This window comes from Carcharodon carcharias, chromosome 12 (genome assembly GCF_017639515.1).
Source record: "Carcharodon carcharias isolate sCarCar2 chromosome 12, sCarCar2.pri, whole genome shotgun sequence".
NCBI classification, from domain to species: Eukaryota; Metazoa; Chordata; class Chondrichthyes; order Lamniformes; family Lamnidae; genus Carcharodon; species Carcharodon carcharias.
Window position 1 is genome coordinate 80021931 of NC_054478.1, and position 18868 is coordinate 80040798.

At 43.8% G+C, this 18868-nt stretch overlaps 1 protein-coding gene across 2 annotated transcripts in view; it reads left to right on the top strand.

Annotated features, from left to right (window-relative positions):
* LOC121284803 (integrin alpha-6-like) overlaps positions 1-18868 on the top strand; it is a 129232-nt gene that overhangs the window by 60583 nt on the left and 49781 nt on the right. For both annotated transcript variants that reach the window (XM_041200497.1, XM_041200498.1), the window contains exon 6: positions 5408-5618. In XM_041200497.1, coding sequence (XP_041056431.1) covers positions 5408-5618 — 211 coding nt within the window. The remainder of the gene's footprint in view (positions 1-5407; positions 5619-18868) is intronic.

Sequence of the window (18868 nt, forward strand, 5' to 3'; positions counted from 1 at the left end):
CTCCAGTAAATACAGGCCTAGTTGACCCAATCTCTCCTCATAAACAACCCTGCCATCCCAGGAATCAGACTGGTGAACCTTTGCTGCACTCCCCCTATGGCAAGTATATCCTTTCTTGGATAAAGAGACCAACATTGCACACACTACTCCAGGTGTGGTCTCACCAAGGCCCTGTACAGCTCAGTAAGACATCCTTGCTCCTCTACTTAAATCCTCTTGCAATGAAGGCCAATATACCATTTGCTTTCCTAACTGCTTGCTGCACCAGCATGCTTGCTTTCAGTAACTGGGATACACAGACACCTAAGTCCTTTTGTACATCAACATTTCCCAATCTATCACCATTTAAATAATACTTTTCCATTCTGTTTTTCCGACCAAAGTGAATAACTTCACACTTATGCATGTTATACTGCATTTTTCATGTATTTGCCCACCCGCTCAACTTGTCCAAATTGCCTTGAAGCCTCTTTACATCCTCCTCACCACTCTTATTCCCACCTGGTTTTGTGTCATCAGCAGACTTGGAAATATTACATTTGGTTCCCTCATCCAAATCACTGATATATGTTGTGAATAGCTGGGGCCCAAGCACTGATCCCTGTGGTACCCCACTAGTCACCGCCTGCCGCTCCAATAAAGACCCATTTATTCCTACTCTTGTTTCCTGTCTGTTAACCAATTCTCAATTCATGTTAACACATTATCCCAATTCCCATGTGCTTTAATTTTACACACTAATCTCTTACGTGGGACTTCATCAAAAGCTTTCTTAAAATCCAAATATGCCCACATCCACTGGTTCTCCCTTATCTATTCTGTTAGTTACATCCTCAAAAACTCCAGTTGGTTTGTCAAACATGACTTCCCTTTCATAAATCCATGTTAACTTTGTCTAATCCTGTTGACATTTTCTAAATGTCCTGTTATCACATCCTTTATAATATACTCTAGCATTTTCCCTACTGCTGATGTTCGGCTAACTGGTCTGTAATTTGCTGTTTTCTCTCCCTCCTTTTTTTAAATAGTGGGATTACATTTGCCACCCTCCAATCTGACGGGACTGTTCCAGAATCTACAAAATTTTGGAAGATGATAACCAACACGTCCACTATTTCCATGGCCACCTCCTTTTAATACCCTGGGATGTAGATTATCGGGCCCTGGGGATTTATCAGCTTTCAGCTGCATTAATTTCTCCAGTACCATTTTTTTAGTAATATTAATTTCTTTCAATTCCTCCTCACTGGATCCTTGGTTTCCTAGCATTTCTGGGAAGTTATTTGTGTCTTTTCCATGAAGACAGAACTAAAGTAGTTGTTTAATTGCTCTGCCATTTCCTTGTTCTCTGTTAAGTTCTCCTGGTTTGGGCTGTAAGGGACCTACAATTGTCTTCACTAATTATTTTTCTTTTTACATACTTACAGAAACTTTCACTGTCTGCTTTTATGTTCCTTGCAACTTTACTCTAGTACTCAATTTTTCCCCTCTTAATCAATCTCTTAGTCGTTCTTTGCTGAATTCTAAACACCACCACCTTCTTTGCATTTACTTCTAAAGCACTGCCAGTTTTGGTTGACTGTTCAAATGGGAGTATTGTCCACAAGGAAAGATCTGGACAAAGAAAAATGCCCACTTTCCTTCTAATGTTATAAACTTTTTAAATGCTTCTGAACAGCATCAGGTATGTGGCATCACATTCCAGAAGGACAGTTGGCTCTTCGTCATGGCTTTTGTGAATCATGTAGCAGATCACATCGAACATGGTTCTCCCCTGCAAGTTAAGCAGGTGACAGTAAAGAGAATCCTCAGGCTTGCTATTTTTTCTAGCAACTTTATCTGACTCTTCTTTGGATCTAAGACTATCCTTAATTTCTTTCATTGGCCATGGTTGGGACACTTTTCCTGTTGTTTTTGCACCAGAAAAGAATGTATAACTGTTGCAATGGATGCATTTGTTCCTTTAAATTTATCTACTGTCTATCCACCTTCATGCCTTTCAATGAAGTTACCCAATCTGTCATAGCCAACTCACCCCTCATACCTTTGTAATTTCCTTTGTTTAGATTTGGGACCCTAGTTTCAGATTGGACTACTTCACTTTCCATCCTAATGAAGAATTAAATCATGTTATGTTCACTCTTCCCTAAAGGACCCACACACCAAGATTATTAATTAACCCCTTCTCATTGCACAATACCAAATCTAGGGTAGTTTCTTCCCTAGTTGGTTCTTCGAGGTACTGGTCTAAAAAAAATCTCATGCACACCCCAGGAATTCATCCGCCACAGTATTATTGCTAATTTAGTTTGCCTAGTCTATATGTAGATTAAAGTCACCCATGATTACTGTAGCAGTCTTGATACATACATCTCTAATTTTCTGTTTAATGCCTTCCCCTACCTTGCCACTACTGTCGAGGCCTGTAGTCAACCCTGACTACTGTTTTCTGCTCCTCGTTGCTTCTTAGCTCCACCCAGACTGATTCTACATTTAGATTTTATGAGCCAATAGCCTTCCTCACTATTGCACTGATTTCACAGAATCTCTCATTGCAGAAGAAGCCCTTCGACCCCTTGAGTCTGCACCTTAACTTACAATGCCTCCTTTTCCCTTTTGCCTGTCCTTCCTAAATATCGAATACCCTTGGATATTCAGTTCCCAGCCTTGGTTACCATGCAGCTATGTCTCTGTAATTGCAATTGTGTCGCACCTGTTTACATCCATTTGCACTGTTAAGTCATCTATCTTTATTGCAAATGTTCCATACCTTCAGATACAGTGCCTTCAGACTTGTATTTTAAAAATTGTTACACTTTTTTTGTATTATGGCCCTATTTGCAGCTGACCTTTGTTTCCTCTGCCTTCCACTTTTGCTTTCTACTTTTCTGTCATTCATTTCTATCTTTGTTTCCCTCTATTGTGTCTCTTCGCTCATGTTCCCATCCCCCTGCTGCTCGAGTTTAAACCATTCCTCACAGTACTCGCAAATACCCCTGCGAGGATATTGGTCCCTGCCCTGCTGGAGTGTAACCCATCCAGCTTATATAGGTCCCATCTTCCCCAGAATCAGTCCCAATGCCTCAGGAACCTAAATCCCTTTCTCCTACACCATCTCTGCAGCCATGCAATCATCTGGTCTATTCTCCTATTCCTGATCTAACTGTCACATGGCACTGGGAATAATTTGAGATCACCAGCTTTGAGGTCCTGCTTTTTAACTTAGCTCCTTATATTTTGATTTCAGGACCTCGTCCCTCTTTTTACCTATGTCGTTGGTACAGATATGGGCCACAATCTCTGGCTGTTCACCCTCCCTGTTCAGAATGTCCCGCAGCTGCTCAGTGACATCCTTCACTCTGGCACCAGGGAGGCAACATCCCATCCTGGTGTCACTTCTCTGGCTGTCTATCTGTTCCTCTTGCAATAGAATCCCCTATCACTGTTGCTGTCCCATTCTTCCCATCACCCCCACCCTGTGCAGCCGAACCACTCATGGTGCCACAGACTTAGCTCTCACTGCATTCCCCTGAGAAACCATTTCCGTCAGCAGTATCCAAAACCTGTTAGAGATGGAGGTGGACTCAAGGGACTCCTGCACTACCTGCCTAGTGCCCTTACTCTGGCGGTCACCTATTCCTTTTCTGCTGGCGCACTCTTTACCTGTGGTGTGACCATCTAACTACGTGTTATCCACGAAGATCTCAGCCTGACTCCAGCCGAAGCTCCAGCTCCGAAATGTAGATTTCAAGTAGCTGCAGCTTAAGACACTTCCTGCACACGTGGTCAACCTTAGTCTTGACATTGCACAAAAAGAAAGTGCATGCTTTTCCCAAGTACATGGGTCATCACCATGGCCTCTGCTCATGCTTTCAGTCATGCTCTATTGCAAGAGGGAGGCCTACTAATGCACAAATGCTTCCATGGCTGGGAGCAACTAGTTGTTGCAGAAACCTTGAAGTCAGCAACAAGTCCTTCAGCATCTGCCACACCAATTCCTGTAGATTATTGAAACATGAAACAACTATAAAGAGCACCAAAATATGTAGAATTGTAGAACAGCCAGATGAAACTGTTACGCTTCCCGTAGAAATCAATAACTTCTTGGAGGAGATGAATTTCCAAACAACCCAATGAAAATAGCCAAAGATAAGATTTCACTCTTTAAGGCTTACTGTCACTCTTTAAGGCTTACTGTAACAAACTAAAATCAAAATAACTAAAACATCAACCAACAGGCAAACGGTACATCAATTTTTTAAAAAAAGGTAAATTTCTTTAACTTTACACCATGCTTTGGGCACACGTAGAATCAGAGGTCAGTCCAAAAGCTTCTCCCAGCTCTCCAGTTGAGCTCAATCACTTCTTGCCATGTTGAGGCAAATCTTCCAGTATCCATAGTCAACTGCTACACTCCTACCGAGTCTTCCAAATATCTGATTATCACCAGTAAGGCACCACTTGATGAACTCCCCTTATCCCTCAGGTCGTGACAATCCTAACAATCCAGATTTCCAGAGATTTCGGTATCCAAGCCCTGTAAACAGTTTAATCTGCTCTGGTAAAACTATTTTTCCCAAAGATTTTTACTTCTGCTCCCCATGTCCTACAGAACAGAGAAGACCTGTTCCTGGGAGAGTTCCAGTTCTCTTCTGCCTGCTTTTAAGCAGGAACTTTCTCCTGTTCTGAGTTTCTGTGAAAGGTGCTAAAACTGCCACTGTTCCATACGCCACCATAGGTTTCTATTTGACTTTCTTTCCCTTCTCAATTCTCATTTGCATGGCAACCTGAAGTCACATGGGCATTTCTCCAAACTCAAGTGTTAACCAGGAATTCATCCCCCGCACCTCCCCCCTTCTTTCTGAACTACCTATTTTACTTCTCATTTGAGGGACAGTTTAAAACATCATCACCATGCAAAGTTCAGTGTTCATGATGAAATCAGCCAGCAAAAACCTGAAAGTAATTGATGATCCCTTTAAAATAATGCTGCATGAGGAGTCCTTTCCTGCTGCTTCAGGTGTGTTCAGCTGTGTGAGGTTAAAAGAGAACATCAGCTGAACCATTGAGCTGAAAAATTGTAGTTCTGCTATCAAAATTGATGTTCTATGTGCACTGCATACTACCGTCAGATGTTCACTGCATGCCATCTATGCCCGTATGAAGATGGCATCCAACATGCTTTGCGTCACAAGCGTGTGCCCAAAATATGGATGTCGAGCCCAATTTCTTTCCCAGTGTCTACTCAACTGACATTGGGAATCAAATACTAAGGTCTGAAATTCCTTTGTATTGGTTCAATGGGAGATCTAATGCAGATCCTTGCTGTAATGCCTTTGTTTATTAGTTTGCCCATGGCTGTTTTGTTGATTAGGATATGCAAGTTGATCCTATTGTTTTGTGTTAGGCTTTTCTCTGGACTCGGGCAAAGGAATCACATCAAAGGACACACTGACCTTTGTAGCTGGTGCACCAAGAGCCAATCATGCAGGAGCTGTTGTTTTCCTAAAGATCGAAAAACATACGAGAAACCTAATGACTGAACATGTCCTGAAAGGTGAAGGGCTGGCATCGTCTTTTGGGTATGATGTTGCTGTGGTGGATCTTAACCAAGACAGGTGAGGCAAGTACTAATTTGGGATGTACAGAGTACGAGATTTATCCTGCGGATTGCATACCTCCAATCTTTCAAATCTTCCTTCTGCTCTTGATTTAATTTTTTCAATTGGTGAAATATTCAGTGGGGCTACAAAGCTAGATGGGATAATAGAGAAGCAGTCAATGTTAAATGGGCAATGGTGTTCAAAAAGTTTCTTAAATGTACATAGGGCTTGGAATGAACCTCTGCTTTCTATTGCAGGAGAAGGAAATGGGGCTACTGTGATGTTCCTTCTCTCCATCTCCATTGTGGCAATGGAGGTGACAAGGAGCATATGAGCGGCGATGGCGGGTTGGGTGTGGGCATGAGTTGGCATGGAGGACTTGAGGGATGGTGGGTGGGGGTTAGAGTGGGTGTGAGGGGTAAGGGCTAGAGGGTCTTACAACTTCTAAAACAACTAGAACAAATTCCCAGAGAACCAAGGCTGCCCTCTGACCATCGAGCCTTGGCATTCACCTGTCTCTGCTGCCTACGCTCTGCTTCTGGGGACAGTGAGCTCGACTGTATGTTGCAGCCCCACCACTGTCTGCAGTGAAAATTACATGTTTTGCGGTACTTTTTACCGAGGTGGGACTGCCAAATCGGGAGATTTCCTGACTTGAGCTACCCAACTTGGTAACCAAAATCCAGCCCGAGGTATTAGAAAAGCTGGCTGTGCTTAAAAGTTGACAAGTCACCAGGACTGGCTGAGGTGCACCAGAGAACACTGAGGGAGGCAAGGATGGGAGTTGCAGAGGCACTGGCCATAATCTTCCAATCCCCCTACATACAGGGTGGGTGCCAGAGAACTGAAAATGTTACACCCTTTTCAGAAAAGATTGTGTTATGACACAGCAGTTGGCAAAGGCTGAGTTGTTTAAATCCCAGAGGGAAACTTGAACAACTGTCATCACCTATATTTTCAATTCGTGTAAAAGCAAAAAACTGCAGATGCTGGAAATCCAAAACAAAAATAAAAATACCTGGAAGAACTCCGCAGGTCCGACAGCATCTGCGGAGAGGAACACAGTTAAAGTTTCGAGTCCGTATGACTCTGTTGAAGAGTCATTCGGACTCAAAACGTTAACTGTATTCCTCTCTGCAGATGCTGTCAAACCTGCTGAGTTTTTCCAGGTATTTTTATTTTTGTTTTCAGTTGGTACGTTTGGGTTGCAGCACTGAATTCAGGAATATGATCACCAAGCCTCAAAGGTTTTTTTTATATAAAACTAAATTAAACATTTATTGATTTAACAACAAATTAAACATACGCACATTACTACCATAACAACTTTTAAACAAATCCCTAAGTTAATCACTCCCAGGTAAATCTTCACCAAGGCAACAATAAACCACAGACTTTAAACAGACACCAGGCAAAGCACATTTGACCTTAGGATTCAAAATGAGGTCCTTTGCAGACACAGTAGTAGGCTTACAGGCTGGTTAGGTCTTAAATGCTTCTCACTCTCACAAACTCCTTTCTGTTTTATACCTAGCTTCCCCTTTGAATGTAGGTTTTCCATTATATTACTAGGTTTTATTTTTACCTCTCCTAACAATAATCCTTCCACTCTACCAATTTTATTCGTAATATAAATACATTGTTTGGTGTCTCCTAGCTAGGTGCAAGATTTTACTCATTCTTTTGATTGGTTTATTCAACAAATGCAAATTTACACTTTACCACCTTCTACTTACGTTTTTCTCCTTATGTTTATCTAATTAATGTCTCAAACTACTTATATATCAAAGTACCCAGACTAGCTGGATTTAATCCATTAAGACACAGACATGGACACAGTCCCTACTACAATTCCAATTTAACAATAATTTCCAATAATACCCCTTCATGACATTGCAAGGATAAACCCAATAACTACACGCTAATCAGCTTAACCTTGGTGGTGGGAAAGCTTTTAGAAATGATAATCTAGGATAAAATGAATAGTCACTTGGTCATCCAGTGATCAATTAAGGAAAGCCAGCATGGATTTGTTAAAGGCAAATTGCGTTTAACTAACTTGATTGAATTTTTCAATAAGGGTAACTGAAAGGGTTGATGAGCGCAATGTCATTGATGTGGTGTATATGGACTTCCAAAAGACATTTGATAAAGTGCCACATAACAGGGCTGTCAGCAAAGTTGAAGCCCATGGAATGAAAAAGACATGGTTATAAGGCTGGGTGGGTGACAGGAAACAAATATAGTGGTGAATGGAATTACCTGGAAAAACTCAGCAGGTCTGGCAGCATCGGCGGAGAAGAAAAGAGTTGACGTTTCGAGTCCTCATGACCCTTCGACAGAACTTGAGTTTGAGTCCAAGAAAGAGTTGAAATATAAGCTGGTTTTAGGTGTGTGCGGGGGGCGGAGAGAGAGAGTGAGAGAGAAGTGGAGGGGGTTGGTGTGGTTGTAGGGACAAACAAGCAGTGATAGAAGCAGGTCATCAAAAGATGTCAACAACAATAGAACAAAAGAACACATAGGTGTTAAAGTTGGTGATATTATCTAAACGAATGTGTTAATTAAGAATGGATGGTAGGGCACTCAAGGTATAGCTCTAGTGGGGGTGGGGAGAGCATAAAAGATTTTAAAATATTTAAAAATAATGGAAATAGGTGGGAAAAGAAAAATCTATATAATTTATTGGAAAAAAAAGGAAGGGGGAAACAGAAAGGGGGTGGGGATGGGGGAGGGAGCTCAAGACCTAAAGTTGTTGAATTCAATATTTAGTCCGGAAGGCTGTAAAGTGCCTAGTCGGAAGATGAGGTGTTGTTCCTCCAGTTTGCGTTGGGCTTCACTGGAACAATGCAGCAAGCCAAGGACAGACATGTGGGCAAGAGAGCAGGGTGGAGTGTTAAAATGGCAAGCGACAGGGAGGTTTGGGTCATTCTTGCGGACAGACCGCAGGTGTTCTGCAAAGCGGTCGCCCAGTTTACATTTGGTCTCTCCAATGTAGAGGAGACCACATTGGGAGCAACGAATGCAGTAGACTAAGTTGGGGGAAATGCAAGTGGAATGCTGCTTCACTTGAAAGGAGTGTTTGGGCCCTTGGACAGTGAGGAGAGAGGAAGTGAAGGGGCAGGTGTTGCGTCTTTTGCGTGGGCATGGGGTGGTGCCATAGGAGGGGGTTGAGGAGTAGGGGGTGATGGAGGAGTGGACCAGGGTGTCCCGGAGGGAGCGATCCCTACGGAATGCCGATAGGGGGGGGTGAAGGGAAGATGTGTTTGGTGGTGGCATCATGCAGGAATTGGCGGAAATGGCGGAGGATGATCCTTTGAATGCGGAGGCTGGTGGGGTGATGAGTGAGGACAAGGGGGACCCTATCATGTTTCTGGGAGGGAGGAGAAGGCGTGAGGGCGGATGCGCGGGAGATGGGCCGGACACAGTTGAGGGCCCTGTCAACGACCGTGGGTGGAAAACCTCGGTTAAGGAAGAAGGAGGACATGTCAGAGGAACTGTTTTTGAAGGTAGCATCATCGGAACAGATGCGACGGAGGCGAAAGAACTGAGAGAATGGGATGGAGTCCTTACAGGAAGCGGGGTGTGAGGAGCTGTAGTGGAGGTAGCTGTGGGAGTCGGTGGGTTTGTAATGGATATTGGTGGACAGTCTATCACCAGAGATTGAGACAAAGAGGTCAAGGAAGGGAAGGGAAGTGTCAGAGATGGACCACGTGAAAATGATGAAGGGGTGGAGATTGGAAGCAAAATTAATAAATTTTTCTAAGTCCCAACGAGAGCATGAAGCAGCACCGAAGTAATCATCGATGTACCGGAGAAAGAGTTGTGGAAGGGGGCCGGAGTAGGACTGGAACAAGGAATGTTCCACATCCCCATAAAGAGACAGGCATTGCTGGGGCCCATGCGGATACCCATAACCACACCTTTTATTTGGAGGAAGTGAGAGGAGTTGAAGGAGAAATTGTTCAGCGTGAGAACAAGTTCAGCCAGATGGAGGAGAGTAGTGGTGGATGGGGATTGTTCGGGCCTCTGTTCGAGTAAGAAGCTAAGGGCCCTCAGACCATCCTGGTGGGGGATGGAGGTGTAGAGGGATTGGACGTCCATGGTGAAGAGGAAGCGGTTGGGGCCAGGGAACTGGAAATTGTTGATGTGACACAAAGTGTCAGAGGAATCACGGATGTAGGTGGGAAGGGACTGGACAAGGGGAGAGAGAAGGGAGTCAAGATAACGAGAAATGAGTTCTGTGGGGCAGGAGCAAGCTGAGACGATCGGTCTACCAGGGCAGTTCTGTTTGTGGATTTTGGGTAGGAGATAGAAGCGGGCCATCCGAGCTTGGGCGACTATCAGGTTGGAAGCTGTGGGAGGAAGATCCCCAGAGGAGATGAGGTCAGTGACAGTCCTGGAAACCTGTCTCTCTCTGAACTTACTGCACTCCATTCTCTCAGGTCCAATCCTGACATTGTCATCAAACCCGCTGACAAGGGTGGTGCTGTTGTTGTCTGGCGCACTGACCTCTACCTCGCGGAGGCTGAGCGTCAACTCGCAGACACTTCCTCCTACCTCTCCCTGGACCATGACCCTACCACTGAACATCAAGCCATTGTTTCCAGGACTGTCACTGACCTCATCTCCTCTGGGGATCTTCCTCCCACAGCTTCCAACCTGATAGTCGCCCAACCTCAGACTGCCCGCTTCTATCTCCTACCCAAAATCCACAAACAGAACTGCCCCGGTAGACCGATCGTCTCAGCTTGCTCCTGCCCCACAGAACTCATTTCTCGTTATCTTGACTCCCTTCTCTCTCCCCTTGTCCAGTCCCTTCCCACCTACACGCGTGATTCCTCCGACACCTTACGTCACATCAACAATTTCCAGTTCCCTGGCCCCAACCGCTTCCTCTTCACCATGGACGTCCAATCCCTCTACACCTCCATCCCCCACCAGGATGGTCTGAGGGCCCTTAGCTACTTCCTCAAACAGAGGCCCGAACAATCCCCATCCACCACTACTCTCCTCCGTCTGGCTGAACTTGTTCTCACGCTGAACAATTTCTCCTTCAACTCCCCTCACTTCCTCCAAATAAAAGGTGTGGTTATGGGTACCCGCATGGGCCCCAGCTATGCCTGTCTCTTTATGGGTTATGTGGAACATTCCTTGTTCCAGTCCTACTCCGGCCCCCTTCCACAACTCTTTCTCCGGTACATCGATGGTTACTTCGGTGCTGCTTCATGCTCTCATTGGGACTTAGAAAAATTTATTAATTTTGCTTCCAATCTCCTCCCCTTCATCATTTTCACGTGGTCCATCTCTGACACTTCCCTTCCTTGACCTCTCTGTCTCAATTTCTGGTGATAGACTGTCCACCAATATCCATTACAAACCCACCGACTCCCACAGCTACCTCCACTACAGCTCCTCACACCCCGCTTCCTGTAAGGACTCCATCCCATTCTCTCAGTTCCTTCGCCTCCGTCGCATCTGTTCCAATGATGCTACCTTCAAAAACAGTTCCTCTGACATGTCCTCCTTTTTCCTTAACCGAGGTTTTCCACCCACGGTCGTTGACAGGGCCCTCAACTGTGTCCGGCCCATCTCCCGCGCATCCGCCCTCACGCCTTCTCCTCCCTCCCAGAAACATGATAGGGTCCCCCTTGTCCTCACCCATCACCCCACCAGCCTCCGCATTCAAAGGATCATCCTCCGCCATTTCCGCCAACTCCAGCATGATGCCACCACCAAACACATCTTCCCTTCACCCCCCCCTATCGGCATTCCGTAGGGATCGCTCCCTCCGGGACACCCTGGTCCACTCCTCCATCACCCCCTACTCCTCAACCCCCTCCTATGGCACCACCCCATGCCCACGCAAAAGATGCAACACCTGCCCCTTCACTTCCTCTCTCCTCACTGTCCAAGGGCCCAAACACTCCTTTCAAGTGAAGCAGCATTTCACTTGCATTTCCCCCAACTTAGTCTACTGCATTCGTTGCTCCCAATGTGGTCTCCTCTACATTGGAGAGACCAAACGTAAACTGGGCGACCGCTTTGCAGAACACCTGCGGTCTGTCCGCAAGAATGACCCAAACCTCCCTGTCGCTTGCCATTTTAACACTCCACCCTGCTCTCTTGCCCACATGTCTGTCCTTGGCTTGCTGCATTGTTCCAGTGAAGCCCAACGCAAACTGGAGGAACAACACCTCATCTTCCGACTAGGCACTTTACAGCCTTCCGGACTGAATATTGAATTCAACAACTTTAGGTCTTGAGCTCCCTCCCCCATCCCCACCCCCTTTCTGTTTCCCCCTTCCTTTTTTTTCCAATAAATTAAATAGATTTTTCTTTTCCCACCTACTTCCATTATTTTTAAATATTTTAAAATCTTTTATGCTCTCCCCACCCCCACTAGAGCTATACCTTGAGTGCCCTACCATCCATTCTTAATTAACACATTCGTTTAGATAATATCATCAACTTTAACACCTATGTGTTCTTTTGTTCTATTGTTGTTGACATCTTTTGATGATCTGCTTCTATCACTGCTTGTTTGTCCCTACAACCACACCAACCCCCTCCACTTCTCTCTCTCCGCCCCACCGCCCCCCCCTCCCCCCCCACCTTAAACCAGCTTATATTTCAAATCTTTCTTGGACTCAAACTCAAGTTCTGTCAAAGGGTCATGAGGACTCGAAACGTCAACTCTTTTCTTCTCCGCCGATGCTGCCAGACCTGCTGACTTTTTCCAGGTAATTCTGTTTTTGTTTTGAACTTCCAGCATCCGCAGTTTTTTTGTTTTTATCTATAGTGGTGAATGGTTGTTTTTCACTCTGGAGGAAGATATATAGTGGTGTTTTTCTATATCTGTGTTAATGACCTAGATTTTGGGTGTATAGGACACAATTTTAAAATTTGCAAATAAGAACAGAAGAACATAAGAGCTAGGAGCAGGAGTAGGCAATTCAGCCCCTCGAGCCTGTCTCGCCATTCAAATGATACAAAACTTGTAAGTATAATGAACAGAGAGGAGGACAGTGATAGATGTCCAAAAGGATATAGACACAGTGGTGCAATGGACAGATATTATTTAATGCAAAGAAGTGTGAAGTTTTGGTAGGAAGAACAAAGAAAGGCATTATAAAATAAAGGATACAATTCTACAGGGGCTGCTGGAGCCTCCCACCTGGGGGTAAAAAATGCACAAATCGTTGAAGATGGCAGCGCAGATTGAGAAAGTGGTTAAAAAGGCATACGGGATCCTGGGCTTTATAAATAGATGCATAGAGTACAAAAGCAAGCAAGTTATGAAGAACCTTTTGTAAAGCATACCTGTTCAGCTTCAATTGGAATATTGTGTCCAATTCTGGACATTGAACTTTAGGAAGGATGTGAAGGCATTAGAGAGGGTGCAGAAAAGATTTAGGAGAATAGTTCCAAGAATATGGGGTTTCAGCCATGTTGAATGGATTAGAAAAGCTGGAGCTGTTCTTGGAGAAAAGAAGGTTGAGAGGAGATTTGATAGAGGTGTCCAAAATCATGAGGGGTCTGGACAGAGTAGGGAAAAACTGTTCCCATTGGCATAAGAGTCAATTTAAGGTAAACAGCAAAAGAAGCAAAGGTGACATGAGGAAAAACATTTTCACATAGCTTGTGGTTAGGTCTGGAATGCCCAGCCAAGAACGTGTTGAAGGCAGAGTTATCATGGGTTTCAAAAGAGAGCTGGACGGTTATCTGAAGGAAAATAGTTTGCCAGGGCAGGCAAAAATAGTTTGCCAGTGTTGTTCCTGAAGAGATCCTATTTGGACATGGCAAGCCAAATGGTCATCTCCTGTAATAAAAATCTAAAATGCTGGAAAAACTCAGCAGGTTTGGCAGCATCTGTGGAGAGAGAAACAGAGTTAATGTTTCAAATCCGTATGACTTCTTCAGAGCCAGGGAGATTTTTATTTCGGATTTCCAATATCTGCAATATTTTGCTTTTATTTTATTTTCTGTGCTGTAGCCATTCTATGAAGTGTGAAGAATAAGCATTTGAAAAATAAAAGTGTGCAAATTGTATTTAGTTTAATGGAAGAAGTCAATAAATACAATTTACCCAGTTGCCTATATCTTCAATTTGAGATACCATGCTGAAGTGCCACCTAGTGTCAATGATTTGGAATTGTGTGTTGACACAGATGCTGATTTTAAACAGGAAAATACATTCCAGTATGATGTGTGGAGGTGATATTACCAGATTGGCCTTCTAACATTATTTATATTAATTACAGCACCATCCACAAAAACATCCCCTACTGCAGATAAATGTTGATATTTTAGAAAGCATTTGCCATAGCAGACAGGCAAAGAAATAACTAATGTCGTTTATATAGTGCCTTTGCAATTCAGGGCATCCCAAGATGCTTTACAATCCATAGAGTACTTTTGAAGTGCAGTCATTGTTGTAGTGAAAGAAACTAGACAGGTCCAGACACATGTTTTTGAAGAATTGTGAGGTGAAATTTTCTGACCTAACCATCATTTGTAATAAATTCAGAAAATGCTGGAAATTCTCAGCAGCATCTGTGGAGAGAGAAAACAGGCTTAACATTTCAGGTCTGTGAATTTTTATCTGAATTTGGAAAAGTTAAAAATGTGATAGGTTTTGGAAAAGTGAGGAGGGTAGGCAAAAGAAAAGTGATAGGGTGGCGGAAAGGAGAGATTAAATGACAAAAGAATCATGGTGCAAGGCCAAAGGGAGTGGTGATGGGTTAAGTAAAGAAACAAAAGCTGTGTCTGGAGGAGGTGTGAATGGCAGAACCACAAGTAACCGCCATCTGCAAGCGAAAGAAAGAAGGGGAAACCAAGAGAGGAGAAAACCAAATCAGCAATGGAAACAAAATAGGGGCAGAGGTTACGATATATAATTGTTGAACTGGTGGGGAGGTGGTGGCATAGTGGTATTGTCACTGACTAGTATTCCAGAGACCCAGGGTAATGCTCTTGGGACCTGGGTTGGAATCCCACCATGGCAGCTGGTGAAATTTGAATTCAATAAAAATCTGGAATTCAAAGTCTGATGACCATGAAACCATTGTCAATTGTCATGAAAACCCATCTGGTTCACTAATGTACTTTATGGAAGGAGATCTATCCTTACCTGGTCTGGCCTACATGTGACTCCTGACCTCCAGCAATGTGGTTGACTCTTAAATGCCCTCTGAACAAGGGCAATTAGGGATGTTGAGACCAGAGGCTGAGGTGCTGTTCCTTGAGCTTCATTGGAATACAGCAAGAGGCCAAGGACAGAGGACGGAGTGGGAGCAAGATTGAGAATTAAAATGACACGCGATTGGAAGTTCAGGGTCATGTTTGCAGTCTGAACAGACATATTCCACAAGGCAATCATCAAGTCGCATTTGGTCTCCCCAGTGTAAACGAGATGGCATCCTGAGCAGCGAATACATTATCCTAAATTGAAAGAAGTACAAGTAAATTGCTGTTTCATTCGGAAGGAGTGTTTGGGGTCTTGGACAATGAGAAAGGAGGAGGTAAAAGAACAGGTGTTGCATGGAAAAGTGCTGTGGGAAGGGGAACAGGTTATCACTGAGGGGGATGATCCTCTCAGAATGCTGAAGGGGGTGGGTTAAGGGAGGTGCGTTTGGTTGTGGCGTCACACCGGAGGTGGCTGAATTGACGGAGGATGATCTATCATATACAGAAGCTGTTTGGATGGAAGATGAGGACAAGGTGAACCCTATTGTGGTTCTGGGAGGGAGTTGAAGTGAGAACAGAAGTGTGCGAAGTTAGATGGGCACAGTCAAGGGTCCTGTCAACCATAATGGTGGGGAATCTGCAGTTGAGAAAAAAGGAAGACATATTATAAGTGCTGGTATAGAAGGTTGCATCAGCAGAATTCTGTCTATCAGAAATCCCTTATATTGGGGAATGATTCTTTTGTCCAGATGGCTGGTTGTCAATGAGATGTCAATTTTGGATGTGCATTCGCAGAAGGCTTTTGAGCCCTATCTTAGCCTTGAACATGCCTACATAATTAAGACATCTGTTGTCGGCTAGTTAAAAAATAATGGTGATTGTTGACTCAAGCAGCTGCCCTCTTTTTCCTTTTCCCTTTTCCCTTGCCATTCTCTCTCTGGCTGCTTTTGTTGATTGGAAGGCCTTGATACCATTTCTGATGATGAATCGCCACTTTGGTAGCGATTGTGGTGTTGTTAATAGAGCAGAACTTCATGGAAGCTATGAGAGGCTTTGAGTAGAACCCCTTTTTTTGGGCAGTCTTGAATCGAGCATTCTGATGACATGTCTTATCCACCTCAGCTGATGCGAAGTTACCACTGCCTGTATGCTTGGCATACCTGTGTTTTGGAGGATGTTCGTGTTTGTTCTTTTTCCTCCCACTTGATTCACAAGATCCTTCTAAGGTAGCATTGATGATAATGTTCTAGGGCCTTGATATGACATTTATAAGTTGTTCAAGCTTCAGCACTGTAGAGAAGCCGGGGAGTACCATTGCTCAATAGACATGTTTAGTGTCGGGTCTGGTATCAAGATTCTGGAAAATTTGAGCCCGTTATTTTCCAGCTGTGCTGAGTTGGCACATTGGTGAAGAGGCACACAAATCCAATGTCAGCCTTTAGGGATTAATAGTTTCCACGATATGGGAAGTAAGGGACATTTTCCAACCTTTCACCATGATATGGAGGCTAGGTGCAACGTAAGCAGGACCTCTCCTGATGAACAATCATGGAGCACTGTGGTAGGGTTGGGGTGAGGTACAGTTTGCTGCCTCTGCATCATTCAAAACCCCCATAAATCTACTTTACAGCATCCTGTGACATGGTGAGCAAGAGTGCAATTCAGTAAGTCCTACCATAACAAAATCCTTCAGTGGTGTATCAGCTGATAGCTCTGAAGACAAGCGAAAGGTCACAGCAGATCACCTCAGTTACACAGGTTTGCCTGCTCATTGCAGCCAGGCAATGCCCACCAAGACTGTGTGGGGCCTGCTGTACAACAGGCCTCCCACTCTACACCATGCACAGGCCCTTCTAAGGAATGGCATCTGAACAGTGATCTCTTACCTAAGTGTTTCCCCACAGACGCTTGGCCCACCTCATTTCTCAGCACCTGATCCAGCCATAGCCCCTTAGTTGGACAGAGAATATGTGTTAAGGAATTTCTCCTGAACATATTTCAGAAATTTCTCCCCTTCCTTTCCCTTTGCTCAATTATTATCCCAATCGATATTTGGGTAATAAAAGTCCCTCAATATCACCACTCTCTATAATTCTTGCACATCTCTGTGATTTTCCTGCAGATTTGCTCCTCTATATCTCTTTCACTATTTGGAGGGCTATGGAATACGCCCAGTAGTGTGATCACCCCCTTTTTTCTTCTCAACTCTCCACCTCAATGGAATCTATTCTTGCCCTTCAAGGACATTCTCTCTTTCTGACAATACAATTTCTTCCCTAATCAGTACTGCTACCCCACCCCCTTTATTCTTTCCCTATCTTTTCTGAACATTTTGTATCTCTAAATATTAAGTACCCAATCCTCACCATTTTAAGTCACGTTTCTGTTATTGTCACTACATCATAGTTCACATAGCTATTTGTACTTGTAGCTCATGAACCTTATTCACCATACTTTGTGCATTTACATTCACGCATTCTAAACCTGCCCTTTTATTCCTTGTAGTCCTTCTTAGTTTGATACTGCCTCCTTTAATAAAATCCAACACTTTCATTCCTTTATGCACCTTATTCCTCTTTTCAGATTGAGTCTGCTGCTGCCCATTCCACTGCCAATTTAGTTTGAGCCCTCCCCAACCACACCAGTGAACCTCCCTGCAAGGACATTGCTCCCAGTCTTTTTGAGGTGTGACTCATGCTTTTTGAATAGGTGCCATCTGCCCCAGAACTGGTACCAATGTCCTAAGGATCTGAAGCCCTCTCTCTTGTACCATGTGTCAAGCCATATGTTGATCCTCACTATCTTCCTATTTCTAAACACTCTAGAACCTGGCACTGGGAGTGATACAGAGATTACTATCTTCAAGGCCGTACTTTTTAACTTCCTCCCTAACTCCTGAAAGTCTGACTGTAGGACCTAAATGCCTATCCTCTTTGTGGTATTGGTACTGGCACATACTACAATTTCTACAGCACTTCCTTCGCCCTGCAGAATATGCCATATCACCTCAGTGATGTCCTTTACCCTGACACCAGGGAGGGAGCACACCATGCAGAACTCAGTGACAGTTATAGAAATGTCAGTCTGTCACCTTTACTATAAAATCTCCTACAACGAGTGCATTTCCACTCTTTGCTGTTCCCTCTTGTGAAGTCTTTGGCCGACTGGGGGTATGGTCTGGACTACACTCCTGTACCTCTTGCTCTTCTTACTCTCCTGGATGTCCGCTCATTGTACTATCCTGAACTCTCATTGCCTGTGGGGTGACCACCTCCTGGAATTTATGATCCAGGAAACTGATGCACCCTGCTGCTCCACAGTAACTCTAGCTGCCCTCAAGCTCAGAAATTCTGAGCTCAAGCTCAAGCAGCTGGAGGTGCTTTTTACACAGATGGTTCCTCCAATATCCTGAAGTTCTCGTGTAGTGCAGAAATTGCAAGCAACAGGTATCAGCTGCCCAGCTGTGGTTGGAAAAAAACTCCATTTCTTCTTTTAGAATCTAGTTAGTAACCTGTTTCAACTATCAATTTTAACTAATGCCGCTATACCTGCTCTCTGCTAATACTCTTAAGCTACTTACTATTAGAAGTGCCCTGAGTGAAATTATTAATATCTCAGCTCCTAGTTTAAGTAAATGCCCTAGTTTAGAGAGAGAAAAAAAAAAGAAATACCTTTCTTACCTGCTTTCCCGTTAAGTCACGTTTTGAATTTTTACTCTCTTCTCTTGGCTTACTCCTTCTTTGTCTCCTGATTTGCATTTTCATATTATTTATTGTCTTAAGTATAACTCTGGAATGCAAATTTAAAATTGGGTATTTCTAATTTAGGTGTCAGCATAAATTCTGAATATTCATCCCTCCATCATGCAGTTGTCTCCACTGTTTTATTTAAGGCATGCTCCATGATAACAACTAACTGCAACAATGGCAGAGGCTGGAAAATGTAACAGGATCTGTGAAGCTGAAAGAGTTAAATACAGTTATATAAATGTGTACATTACTATTGAGGTGGATGATTTGCTAGATTAATTGTTTAAAAAAAAGTCTACATTTTGTTTCTGCACTTTAAATGAGAATCTT